At 37.8% G+C, this 14,430-nt stretch overlaps 1 protein-coding gene across 1 annotated transcript in view; it reads left to right on the top strand.

The window, feature by feature from the left end:
- REEP3 (receptor accessory protein 3) overlaps positions 1-14,430 on the top strand; it is a 37,248-nt gene that overhangs the window by 14,195 nt on the left and 8,623 nt on the right. Inside the window, exons 2-5 of the mRNA XM_021535587.2 lie at positions 2,072-2,144; positions 6,427-6,503; positions 7,005-7,125; positions 8,448-8,561. Of these exons, the coding sequence (XP_021391262.1) occupies positions 2,072-2,144; positions 6,427-6,503; positions 7,005-7,125; positions 8,448-8,561 (385 nt within the window). The remainder of the gene's footprint in view (positions 1-2,071; positions 2,145-6,426; positions 6,504-7,004; positions 7,126-8,447; positions 8,562-14,430) is intronic.

The following is a 14,430-nucleotide window of genomic DNA, read 5'->3' as shown; positions in this document are numbered from 1 at the left end:
CTGATACTCAGTGTGAAATACAAACCATGCTTTGAAAAATAACATTCGAGCTTTTAAATTTGAAAAGCCATAGAATAATTGGGAACATCCTTAAAGTAGTTGTATAGTTTCTGTAGAAATATCAGAGGATGGATGTGTTTCTAATGTGTAGCAGTGGGTGTTGCTGACAGCTTTGAGCTTTTTGGAGGTGTGGATCCAAAGAGGAAAAGGACTAGAACATGTGGGGCTTTTGTAGCCATCTGTGTGCCCAGGCTCCCTGCTGTTCCTCCTCTAGCTGTCTGTGCCTCAGCCAGCTGCAGTGATCTCTTTTGCCAGTATACTGATCCATCATGCAGAGATGGAAGGTAAAAGTGAATTTGCTGGCTTTCAGCTGCACTCACTGTGGACAAGTTGCCTTTTAGCCTGTAAATTTGCCCGGTAGGCTTAACTAAAGTCAGAGGACTTTGCCTGTGTGAAGATGATGTGTGTGCTAAAGCTGGCAGCAGCATCATGCCACGCTTTCAGTGTCAGCTCTGGCTGTAAGGAGATAAAAACTTGACAGTACTGTTCCTATTATTACTGACTAAAGGTGCTGGTGTTTTGTTTTAATGCTGTCTACCCACTTCTAGTGAACAAACAAGGTTTTCTAACACTTCCGTTTTACAGCAGTATTGAAAACACTAATAAATTATTCTATATTGGCGTATATATAATAAAATAATATCATGGAATAATATGATAATGATATATTCTGGTGTTAAACACTGCGCTCTGTAGTTTTAAAGTGATTTCTAGAACAATTCTTTAAAATAAAAAGTGGTTACTAAAATAGTTATTTTTTTAACTCCCGATTTGTTTAGTATTGAATAACAGATTTTTCTAGATGGGAAAAGCTAGGTAGCTTTGTTGTATTTGTCTTATGCTAGTGTTCATATTTAACTTGAGGTCATCTTTAGTTTTATGATTGTCTTACTGTTGCTGTATTAAGTTTTCTGCTTAAGATCAGTTATTTCTGAAGAAGTGTTCTTAAAATTCTGTTTTGTCCCTGTTCATGTTTATAGCAGTTCAAGAGTTCAGAGTATAAATTGCTGTTTAAATTTTAAAATACATTGGTTTTTTTCCTTATAGAAGTGATGCTACCTGACAGTTAAGTGAGTGGAAAAGTGTAGCTGAAAAATCTGTAAAATGAAATACTCAAGCTGTTTCCCGTTCATATGCTTGCAAGACACTTGCATGAGCAGGCTACTAATAGTTATTTAAATAACTTTGGACTGCTAATTTTAGAATTAGGGAGAGGTGCATAGATGACCAGTAACTGGTGGAGTTATTATGCATGTCAGACAGTTGATGGTGGTTATGGTGTTCAGGAATCTCTTCTGTATCTTCTCTTTGAATAAATGATTTCTACCCTTATAAAGTCTGCTTTATTGGTTAAAGGACGAACAAAGGCTTTTCTTATCTCTAATATAATTGTAATTTCAGCCAGAACAAGAGAAAGTGAGAGATATTAGAGCTGGTGTGTTACAGAACAGTTTTCCACAGGGGCAAAAATCTATTCAATTAATTCCCACTTTTTCTCCATTTCTAAATGTTGCTGTTGCAGAGTTCTAGCAAAAGGAGATGAAATTTTCTAAGTCAGTGTTGACTTAAAATTCTTTTGGAAATAAGCTTCTGGTAATCTGATAAAAGTAAATGAATGTGATTAACTGCTGATAGGTTCAGAGGCTCTTCAAGTGTGATAGCACTGCCAGTGCTATCTTCTGGTGTGGAAGGGCTGCAGGACTGGTTTTCCTTGTAGAAGAACCAGAACAACTGGTTTTACATTTTGTCTTAGAAACAGCCTTACAAAACAGTTTGTTGTCTTTAGGGCACACACCCATTTATGTTCATGTTGTTCTAGTTTTGTCGATCATGAAACTTCTTCCAAGGAAAATATGACACTGATTTTTTAGTTTTTATTTTATATATTTTTTTAATGCTAGAGAACACGATTTTTTATATTAAGTTGGCTGCATTGTTCTAACGACATATTGTCACTGTTTTGTCATATACAGTGTAACAGATCCTGAAAACTCTTTCTGTTTTCCAATAGGCTGGTGTTCGGGATGCTGTATCCTGCATACTACTCATACAAAGCCGTGAAGACAAAAAATGTGAAGGAATATGTAAGTCTCAATCCTTTTAATTGTTTAATTACATGTCTGCTGGCATAGATCTGTGACATGTTCATTGTGTAATAAATCATGTTAAAGCTTGAATTGACTGTCATACTGTTAGGTACAGCACTTGTGTGAACCTAGTGGTAATCCTCTGGTTTTGTTCGGAGGACACGCTATGCTGTATATAGATTTATTTTAGAGTATTTTTAATATAAACCCTAAAGTCTTGGTTCCATTTTAGCAAAGTACAAAATACTGAATACAATACTAAGTATTGTACAACACTGATTACAATACTAAGTACAATACTAATACAAAGTACTTTTAGACAGGGAGTAGAATGAAAGTTTCCTAATTCTTCCAACACTGTATTGACAAACTGATTCATGGTGACCACTAGAAGAGCAGCAGCAGCTCAGTAGGGGACTCAGAATCTACCTAAAAACAGGTTAGTTCTTGCTAATCTATTGTTCCTCAAAGAGGAGAAAAAATACAACTAGGGAAGGAAAAGATTTGGTTAAGGTGGTGCAGAGAAAAGAAGCAGAACAGACAGAAGGGAAAGATGGAGGAAAACACAATTATAGTTACTTCAGTTTTTAATTAAGCTATTAAATTATTTACTTGTCAGTGTGAGCAATGATGATAATCATGAGAATGTTAACCAGCTGCAGTCACAAGGAGCTTTAGTCACTGAGCTACTTCCTTGTTTTAAGAGACAGCCTGGCTTGATTTCAGCAAATAACCTGTCCTGAATCTTGGTCTTAACTTGGCTGCCTGACTCAGGGTGGGGTCAGGCCCATCAGTTACTCTTAACTTGGCATAGCTGTGACCTAGGGCTGTTGTCTGGTGTGTCATGTCTCCACTTTGTACCTGGTTGTAGTTGCAGACTGTGGTAGCTGTTGTTCCTCCCCTTGAATGTCTTAATTTAGCCTGATCACCTCCAAGGACATCATATTTGTACTTCTGATTTCTGTGTACAAGCTGATTGGAGCTTATTTGTGAGACAGAGCTGGTGCCTGCCAGAGTTAAACTCATGGGAGGAAAAAAAATCACCAAGAGGAGAATTTTCTCTGTCTCATGCTCATATTACTCTGTCAGGAAAGTCAATAATGCAAGGAATTTATAATCTGCTTTTCCTCCCTGCTCCTTCAAAACTGATCCACAAGCTAAGTAGGGCATAGCAGTTTCCAACCAAAATAAAGGAAATCACTTTAATTGGAGAGGTTACCATTGCGTCTTGCACTATGCTTGCTAGAAAAAGAGAAGTAATATGTTAGAGTGGTGAGATTTTTCTCACCTCAGTTATCGAGTTAGCCATGACCTAACTGTTTTTCTTGGGCATCCTTACACAGGACCCCTGCTAGTAGGGCCTGGAGTTAGATTTTTTTTTTTAGTTCTTTTAGTGTGAACCTGTGGTCTTTGAACAGTTCACAGTTCACTGTATGTGAACTTGCAGTCAGATACAAAATATTCATGGCACCAAGATGAAAAAGAGCCATCACAGTGACTTTTTCATTAGCAGGGCATGACAATGACTCATCAAGTGAGTTATCACTCCATTGCTGGCTGGGTTGACTGTCCACATAGGTCTTAGGGGGTGATCCATGGCTGTAATTTTCCCAGCTGGGTCATTTTCTTTCACAGTAAAGGATTTAGATTTAAATGCAGCTTTCCAAATGGCTCAGGTCTGCTGCCACTCACATTGTGGTCCAAGCACAACTTCCTTTCCAGGGTTTTGTGTGTGTGGCTCAGGAGCCATCTGTGTTTGTTGCTGAATTGATAAGAGCTTTGTAACAGTAAGATATTTTACTCAGCCATTACTTCTACCACTAAAAACCAAGCAAACAAAAAGAATAGAAATCTTGACTTGTTGTGTAGGTTATGATGCAGCAAACTGGTCAAAGATTATTTCTGGGAGAAAACGTGTTGTGCTGATTATGGTAATTTAAAAGACTTATGGACTTTGATGATAAAACTTAGAATCTGTGCCTTTGAGGAGATTTATTTGTTGTTGTAATTCCCCTGGTTTAATGGAGTTGACTAAGATATTTGAGATGTTTTTTCACTGTATTGCACTGAAGTACTTGAAATAAACATATGAAATGTAGTTTATAATCTGAATAGACCAGCCTTTTCAAATCCTGGCTTCCAAATCTTGACCTGAAAGAATGTGCTTTAGACAGAGCCAACAAAGATGAGTTTAACACTTAGATGCTAGGAAAAAACCCTCAATGAAACCAATCTGTAATCACTCTTTTAACATGAAAAGTAGAACTCAATCAAAGCTTCTGTTACTTAAAGTAGATGACAGTATTCTGGGTAGTGTGAAATCTGACCTTCAATTTTTCATGTCTTTTTTTCTTTTTTTCTGTTATGAAAACCCCGCTAAGATGCTCAGGTTCATTTGTCAAGGATACTTGTGGTGCCTACTGCATTAGTTGTACTAGAATATGATTTGTGTTTTATAGAATCTTTGCCCAGTCCTCAGCAGGACTCCTGGCAGATCTCATGTGCCATTCTGCGGGGCTTTTTTAACTGTTCCTAACAGCCCAGGAGAAATTCCACTTCCATTGCTGTCCTTGATTGGGTAAATAGGTGTTGATTCAAGAAAGAACAGCCTGGATAAATCATTTTGGGGAAAAATACAGTCTTGCATGGCATCTTAAAAATTGCATTGCATTATGCTTAAGTTGATGGGGCAAGGTTGGATTTAATTTTGTTTTCATTCAGGTGTTGACTCAGGTTCATGGAAGGGTCACCAGTCTAAATATCACATGGCTTGTCAGCAGTGACTTCAGCTGTTGTGTACATTTGTCTTCGTTTATTCAAGCCTAAAATATCTAAATCCTCTGAGAGATTGAAATGAAGAATGTTATCACATGACTGAGTTTCTTTTCACACTGAAACACAGAAGAGCATTTAAAATAAATGGGTCTCAGGTTCTGACAGAGGAAGTGGTTTTAAGCTATAATGCACATCCATGAAATAGGCAGCAGTGTATCATTAAGTTTTGAGTAGTTGTTTAAATCCACTTCAAAAAGATTGTTTTAAAAGTGAAGATTAAATCTGAGCCACATCCTCTGTGGGAAGGTGCGTGTGTATATATATCCTCCCTTCGAAAGAGAGTATCCTGAATTTAGGGCTCAAACTAGTCTCTAACAGTTGTGGTGGCTTTGTTTTATTCTTTGCTGGTTTGGTTTTTTGTTTTTGTTTGTTTTTAAATGGTTTTGTGTTGTTGCAGGCTTTTTTCTAGGAATTTAAAGAACATGTGTATATTCAGTTTGTACAAATAACCAGTGGTGGTTTGCAGTGACCCATTTTGGAAATACTTTGCATTTGGCATCTGATAGCTTAGGGAAGACAAATGCATTGGGAACTATTTCTGTAGTACTTTTTCTGAAAGATGTAATCAGCTTAGGCAACCACATTTGAACAAATGCTCAAGAAAAATGAGTGAGTCTCTTAACTGTTATAAAACAAACTATACTATTTTGAGAGCATTGTCTGATTTCAAAGCAATGATATATAGTGCAAACCTTAAATAAAAAAATGTTTATACCTGTAAACCCCATAAGCATTAACATGTGAGCTTTTTTTATTAACAAGAATTTTGTAGTTCTTGGCATATAAACAGAATTAAAATCTCCATGAAAATGTTTTTTATGTTGCCTTGCCTCAGTGTTAATACCATACTATTAATCACAGACGTGGAACTTAATATAAAGCTGAATAACACATACTGTAAAATTAAGGCAAAGGTTCACTAATGCTGCCTTTTGTGTGCATGGTATTAACATAAGCTTGTATGTGAACATATAGTTGAGTGCGGAAGAGAATGAAATATCCTTTAGTGTTATGGTGGCAATTGCTCTTTATACGTAATTCTGCACTGTTTTGTTTTGTTTGGTTTTTTTTGTTTGTTTTGTTTTGTGTTTTTTTTTTTTTTTTTTTTTTTTTTGTTTGTTTGTTTGTTTTTCTTGGTAGACGATCCTATCACTAAAGCTTTGTGGAGACAGAATCAAATCTGTGAAGCCAGCCTAGGTGAGGTTGTGACCCTGGTGACACAGCCATTTCACTGAGCTTTGTGGCAGCTTCCACCAGTTCTACTTGTGAGCAGAAATCTTTCAGGATCGTCACCTGATCATTTCACCTGAAAGCTGGTTTATGAAGACTGAGCTACTGTTGAATGTCTTGCTTTGATAACTCTGAACACACTGTACAGTGTATAGTATATTATGTTTATAGGTGAAATCCAAGCTCTTAGTGAAAATGATATTTTAATTTCCAGGTTCGCTGGATGATGTACTGGATTGTGTTTGCTCTTTATACAGTGACTGAAACGATAACTGACCTAACAGTCTCTTGGTAAGACCCTGCTTTTTATGAACAATAAAGGAAACTACATTGGTTTCTGATGTTTTTTTGATTTGCACTGATTTATTTTGTATAAAGAAGTTGTGCTTGTGGAATAACCCTTTTTACAGGAAAAGATCTTGGTGCATAGATGAACAGCATCTGTTTTCCAGTTTGCTGTACACTGTCACTTGAAGTAGGGACTATAACATTTCCAGTTTCAATGTAGAAAGTGAACAGGGGAATGGAACTGTTACAAGGATGGCATAGAACTTTTCTATGCAGGAATGTATAATGAAAAGCCAAGTATATTAGCTGTTATAATTTCTTAAATGACAGTAGTCCATAATTCCATAACTCATTTAATTTTTGTCTAATGTAACTTCTTGTATTTGAAGAATCCTATATGCTAATATAACTGTGGCTTTTTAAAAGATCTCTTCATAATGATTAATTACTGTGCATTTTCTTACTGCAGTTGTTGATTTTGTGCAACCTTTAACTTGTCTGTAGGTTTCCACTGTACTATGAACTGAAGATAGCTTTTGTTATCTGGCTCCTTTCCCCATATACTAGAGGGGCAAGTTTAATCTACAGAAAATTCCTCCACCCACTGCTTTCTTCTAAAGAAAGGGTAAGAAATTACTTCTGAGATTTTTAATGCCTAATATGGAAACACCATATGCTGAAATAAAAGCTGTTGCTAGATACACTGTAAAAGCAGAGCAGCTTGTTACTGTCTTGCCTGGCAGCATGAATTTGGACTAGCAGAGGCAAATGCACATGACTGTCTTTGTCTGTGCTTCTGTTTCACTTGCCTGAGCAGACAAGGTCCTGCTTCCTATTGACATGAGAGCTTGGTGTTCCCTGCTCTGCTTGATGCACTCTGAGGAGCCCCTCTGAGCTGAGTGGAAGTGATGCAGCTTGACTTTCCACTGCAAGCACGTGTGCAGTGCTCTCTGCACAGAACTATGAACACAGCCTTACTAAAAGCTGTTTATGTTAACATTTTTTTCTAGCATAAACTAGTAATAACACTTCTCAGGATGATTGACATCGATGACTTTTTTTGTTTTGCAAACTGACAAGATAAGAGGAGAGACTTGTCACTGAGTTTTAAGGGTACACCAGTCTGCGACAGTAAATATCCAAACATAAAAATAGCTAGAAGACGGTTAGCTTTAGTCAAAGCATGACAGGAACACAGCTCTGCTTAGCTCTTTTTCAGCATCCTGCTTGGATGTGTGGAAAGAGCAATTAGCAAAGGTGTGAAGACAAGCACTGAGAAACCTCACACTACAGAAAATAGCATTCCTAAAGGTCAGTTCATAAGGCTAGGCTTGGCCTTTATTAGGCAAAGCAAGTAGCTGACAAGATTGCCACTGATAGGAACAGTAAGGTCATCTTGACCTTCTGAAGATTGTACTATAAACAATTTTCGACTTTGTAAGGTGAAGGGATATGTCCCTGTAGTCTGCAAGCTGTTGGGAAGTACCTTGCAGACTTTTATCTTCAACTCCAGGCATTTGCCAGAGCTGGAGATAAATGTCATGACTGTATTGTCCTTGGTGCTTAACTATTTCAAAGCTGTGCCTTTGGGAGTTCTCTGTGAGTCGGCTCTACCTTTCTAGGGGAGCTCCTTGGCTTCTTCATGTTAGATGATGTTATTTCTTGAAATGCTTCTGTCCAATAAGTTAAGCTTACTCTCTGTAAGAAGCTTGTTGCAATGTTTCTGAGCTGTACAAAAATCTACTTTATCTTTTTGTTTGACCACATATAATCCTTTTTTAAAATGAGACAATTGTAATGAATGAAACCTCTGAATACAAAGATATATCCCATTAAATATTTCTTCTGTCTTCCTTTACTGATGGAAAAATAATACTGTGGAGTAATTCTGCTCTCTTAAGAGCAGCCTTCTAAAATTTAAATTTTTTTTTTTTTTTTTTTTTTTAGGAGATTGATGAGTACATTGTCCAAGCCAAAGAAAGAGGGTATGAGACCATGGTGAATTTTGGAAGGCAAGGGTTGAATTTGGCAGCAACTGCTGCAGTGACAGCAGCTGTAAAGGTAAGTTTCTGTTTGCATTAATTGCTTTTGAGTTTGATATAGAACAGTGTAATTTTAGTGCGGATTTACCACTCTTGCATAAAAAAGATAAATTCTGCAAGTCTACTGAAAACCTGGGACACAATTAAAGGCTTGCAGCCCGTTCCTCCTCTTACTCTGTTTGTTGGTTTGTTTGTTTAGGATGGCTTGTATTCTTATTTCTTGGATGATCAGATCAGTTTGCTCTAATTCAAAAGGTACCATTCAGTTTTCTGTGCAGGCTTTTAATAAAGATGACCATTGTTTCTTTTCTGTCTCTGTTGTTCTTCCTTGTTGATAAACAAACTTTTTAAAGGATTTCTGGCTTTTCTGCTGTTTTTCTCCAATCAACTTGAGGTAATGCCACATATGAATTAAGGCATGAAAGACTACTACCATGGTTAAAAATTCTCTTGACACAATTAATCTGTTTGCAGCTCGTTGAGTGAATTATTAAATTAATATACTAAGCATAAGCCTGCCTATTGGTGTTTAGCCTATACTTGCTTTGTCATGTGGTTTCTATTAAATTATGGAGTAATATGTTGTTTTTCCCAGATTACCTTCCTACAAAAACTCATCACCTTCAGTATTTCAGAGAGCTCTGGGTGTAGGAAAGACAAAATACAAGCTTATATGTAAGATTCTAAGCAATTTGTGCACCACTGAAAGGAACATAGTTGAGACAATGTGTATCCTACCTAATAGTAATTTAAACCAAAATAAAAAAGAGAAAGGTGTATGTCCAAGTGAAGTCACAGGTTTAAGACAATCAGGAATAATTTCTTCCTGGGAATAAATGGAACCATTGTGCTCATAGTAACATCACTGAAAACCTGAACTATCTACTACTGTCAGTAGATAACAGAAAACAGGGTAGAGATCCCTGGCTGTCAAAGCTGAGTATGTATAGCTGGCATTTAGCTTAAATGTCTGGGCTTCTATGTGAACTTCCTGCACTATAAATAAAAGACATTCCTAAAAACTACGTTTTCACATGCTACCTCAAAAAGCTTTGGAAAAGTAGTAATGCATATCTTGTTTTTCTATTTTCTCTTTTTTTAAAGATATGTGTGGGTGGTAGCATTATAGCTTTTTGTTTTTAAATATGGTCATAATGAGCCTAAAATACTGAGAAAGTGATGAAATTTGATCACTGTAGGGGTTTTATTGTTATTCAAATTCTTAATATTGCCTTGAGACATGAAATAATTTAGAATGCAATAGAATGCACCTCCAAAGGAATGAAAGTATTCAGAGTGAAAATTGGTTATTTAAATAAACCAAATAAACACAACGTACAAACACCCAAAGTGCTCTACTGGGAGAAAAAGTTTAATTGCTAAATGCTAAAATGCAAATTCTTTGTATTACAAATTTATTACAATAAGCACCTGTAAGGGTTCTTAAGCTTTGTAGGTGTTCCTCATGTTTGGCTATGGTTGAATATTTCCTTGTTAATTTTTAGGTTCTATCAGAAATATTGTAAAATACGTAACACTGGTATCTCCTCCCACTTTCTTCTGAAATAATGAATAACTTTTTCTGCAATGTCTGTGTTTAGATTTCATTGCTGTTCAGCTGTGACTGGCAAGATGCCTGCTCTATTTGTTAAAACTCGTTCAACATGCTCATGAATATTTGTGCAGAATTAGTTAAGTGCAGATCAGATGCTTGGGAAAAACAACCACCACAATACCAAAGAACTAAAATAGGCATGATTTTTAAACCGTATGAAAGAGGAGACTCACTGAAAAAAATCTTTATTTTGGCATGTTAAGCCTCTTGGGTTTGTCATGCCAAAATGCTGAGCGTGCCTGCTTCGTGCAAGCAAATGGACACAATGCATGTGTTCTTGATTTTGTTCCCTGTTTTTCAAGAGCTGACTGCTGCCTCCAGCAGGTGAAAAGATTATCCTGTCACCATGAGCTGGTGGAGCATGCTATAGGATTTCAGGAACAGAACTGTAGTAGTGGGATCAGTCTTGATGGGAAGAAGAGCACACTTTCATGATTAGTTTTTTTTTTTTACCTATTTTTTTTTTTTTTTTAGTAGAGCACACATGCTTATTCTGACATAGCAGATCTCAAACTGGGAGACGGGGAGGGGCTAAACATGTGTGCAAAGTTAAACCTATGTCAAAAGACACTAAAGTGTCCAAGAAAACTGCCTATGCTGACTTTAGGAGGGTGTTAAAAATGGCTTGGAAAGTTGCTGAAATATTTTGAACATCAAATGTGGGAGAGAGTGATTTTCTTCAAGAGTTGTCAAAGGAATAGGGGATTACTATTAAAAGGCTTGTTGGCTCTGTTAGGGAGGTTGGAGCAGCCAGCCAGGTCAGTCTACTGAAATTTCATGTAGATTTAAACCCGCTCCTCTACAGTTAAATTTAAATGTATTTGGCAGGAGTAGTGGCTTATAGCTTACATTGTCATACTGATATTTTTAGCTGGTAGTAGTTAGCCACTGTTCATATAAAATGTAGTGTTTCAAAACCTGCTAAATAGCATACATTAGCAAAATAAATTGTGTTAAATTGACATGTCAGAAAACAAATCTTTATCAAATTCTTATTTCAGGAGATTTAGAGATGAAAGATCGTCTGTGATGAATTTTTATATATTGAAGGAAATTTTTATTAGCAGAAGAATCGGAAATAAGATGCCTCAATATCTCAGTAGTGTGTGGATTTGGGGAAATTACATCCACAACACTTAAGTTCCAATGATATATCTCATACTTCGATGCATCTGCTTTTTAGGTCTTCTGAGATGATGGTTACCTCTATGTTTCAATTTCTGCCAATTCATGAATTCAGATTTCTTGAGCTACTAGTGAAAACTCGTATCTTTATCACTATGAGCAGTGAGCACAGCTACTTAAGCTGTGAAATACTCAGTCTCTCTTTATGAGGTCACACAAATAGTGTTAATTTGTAAAGTGGTGGTGATAATGTGTTTTGAGGGCTGTGTTTTCTGAATGCCTTCTAGTCATCCTGAATCTGCTGCCTTTTTGCTGATTGATTATTATTCTCCTGGCCTCGCTCACCCTTCCCCTTATCCCTGCTCAGGGCACGGCAGAGGAAGGAGGTATCTTGCAGCCAGCTGTGGCACACAGCCAGTATCACTCTGGGGAGCAGTCAAGCTTCCATCCTGCTCCCTGCTGGGGCTGCCTGGCGTGCTGCAGGGGTCATTCACGGGACAGCAGTCCCTGTCCAGGCTGAGAGGGAGCAGAAGTCATTCCCTGTCAGCTTGGATGGCATCAGGGAGAGAACAGCTGAGCATGTGGGTGCTGCATGCTGCACAGTCCATTGGGAGCTGGTCCAAGGAAGGCAGGTGGCTTCACTCAGTGATCCTGGCCACTGAGGGGTGCAAGTCCCATGTGAACAGCAGAGTCCCTGAGGCAGACAACGTGGTGTTTGTTTACAGCTACTTCCCTGCCTTAAGCATACAGACTGTAAAAGTACATGCTCAACAACAGAATAGAAAATGGCATTTCATATATAAGGGTCAGCTGATGAGACTGCATACTAATAGCTTACTAGGGGTTGAGTAGTTTTGAAAGAAGACCCTTAAATGGGCTATATTTATTTCAAAGAATTGATTTAGAAACACATTATGACTTTAATTGGTCTTTCACATTAGTCACTGCTAATGAATGTAGACTCCATATTCACATAGTATGTTTTAGGAAATGCTATTGTTTAAGACTTGCATTTTTGTTTAAGACAACACACAGACTTCACAGTTCATCTTGCTTCAGTGTTTGCCTACATAGAAATTTTAGTGCTGAAGTTATGCGATTTATTTTCTTTTCCCCTGGCATTGTAATTGTAAATGTATGTGTCTCAATCTTTTGTACTGTAATTTAGTTACCAGCCTCTGGGCTGAGTGCAGCCTGATGTATTCCTTCCTTGCTGGCAGGACTGTTGATGGAATGGGCCACCCGAGGTAGCTGCTCTGCCATCTTCTCCTGAGCAGCATCTTGGGGTGTGTGTACCTGGGGAGAGGTGATGGCTGCTGCCATGTCCATGGCATGGGAGTGGAAGCAGGAGATCCTCCTCAGCTCCACCTACAATTGAACTGCTCTGCTTTCAGTTTTTAGGGCAAACATGTTCATTCCAAGCTTTTACTCTTTGACCTTTCAAACAAAATACTAAAGCTTTTAAAGCATTATTCTAAATGTGGATGTTACTCTCACATTTCCTGCTGTAAAGGGTATTTAATCTCACATTTCCGGCAGTAGGAAGGAATTAAATATTTTTCAACCAGACTTTCATCCTGAGCTGATAGTAATCCAGATCTACACAGAATACTTCGTTTCAGCAGAAAGCAATTAACTGCTGCTTTTGGGCATGTGGATAGAAGAATCTTCTTAAGTCATAAATGCAGTGTGAGCACAGTGCTATGCACACTCCCACAGAACACCTTGAATTTTGTCCTTCAGTCTATGCAGTGGAGTTAAAGTAGAAATCAATCTTGATTTGGCTAGACTGAATGTCCCCAGGGGTGGGATAGAGACTGGGACCTGTGGGGAGTGGCTGCATAGGATTAGTTCAGTGTGTGATGGGGACTGTCCAGCACAGCACTGGCTGTGCAACTCCCATTCCTACTGTGACTCTCGGGCATGTGTGCTGCATCTTTATTTGTGTATATATCCTTTCAAACTTCTCAATGTTTTCTGTGTGTAACTTGAGTAAAACTTTCCATCTTGGCAAGTAGTTTTGGAATGAAGGGCCCATTGTATAAATCCCTTATGTCCTCCCTGAATGAGGCAGTGCTCCACAGGAGCTCCAGCTCAACCGTGCAGTTTGGTTAAGGGCACGATGTTATTTTATGGCGCATTCTTGACTTTTTTTGCCCTTTGAAAAACAAAATTCTGTATCCAAAAGCTGCACTGGAAAATAGGGCTGAATGTTCCCAGCTTGGATCTAGTCCTCTATCTACAGTGGAATAAGAAATACAGGCTTGTAATATGAATTCTTAGTATGTTAGTTGTTGTAATCTTAATTGCATTATTCTATACAATTTCCAAATGTGTAGTATATCACATGATGAATGAACTTGCTGAGCAACTGTTAAACAAGTGTGTCTTTCTATACCTCTGCTGCTGGCCAAAACCAGCTTCTGTTACTATTTTAAGTAGACTCAGTTCACACTTGGTGGATAGAATTGTGCTGAATTTGTATGGATTCTGCTGAGAACCAACTAGGTCCATTTTTCATATGCACCAGCATTCAGTGACTGAGACTTGAGCCTTGGACATTGGACACAAGCATTGGACACAAGCTGATGAACAGTCTTGTATGTTATGGGAGAGTAATATATATACTGTAAGCTGTTACTTGTCAAAATAAGCAGTTCTTTCTCCAGTTCTCCATGTTCTGGCAGCTGATAAAGTTCTCAGGAATAACTGGTTCCTGATGTAGTTTACTTGAAATGCTTTTCCGTGCAAAAAGTGGAGTAGTGGAAGGGCAGGATTTTTCCTGTCTTAGGAGGAACTTTAGGAGACCTGCCTCAAATGAGCCGTTTTGGGGAATAAATTTGACTTCAGGATTTCTGCAGTCTTTAATACAGACACTGTGCAGTGTTCATAGTGCATTTTAACTCAAAGGCAAGCTGTACTTTTTGAGAACTGAGTCATCCTACAAGTATGTAGGAAGCGATAAAAAACTTCAGGCTTCTACTTCTCTCACAAGAAACCTTTTCTTTGTTATTGTTTGGTGACAATGTAGGAATGGTGGGGTGACAATTATAATAGGTTTGTTATGCTTCAGTAACATACTGTCTTAATTTTATATGCTGTACTAATAACTAGTCATTAGAAAATTAGTATTTCAGCCACTTCTCCC

Source organism: Lonchura striata, chromosome 7, assembly GCF_046129695.1.
Source record: "Lonchura striata isolate bLonStr1 chromosome 7, bLonStr1.mat, whole genome shotgun sequence".
In the NCBI taxonomy this organism is placed as follows: domain Eukaryota; kingdom Metazoa; phylum Chordata; class Aves; order Passeriformes; family Estrildidae; genus Lonchura; species Lonchura striata.
Note: the sequence above shows the minus strand (reverse complement) of the source record. Positions and strands in the feature narration are given on the sequence as shown.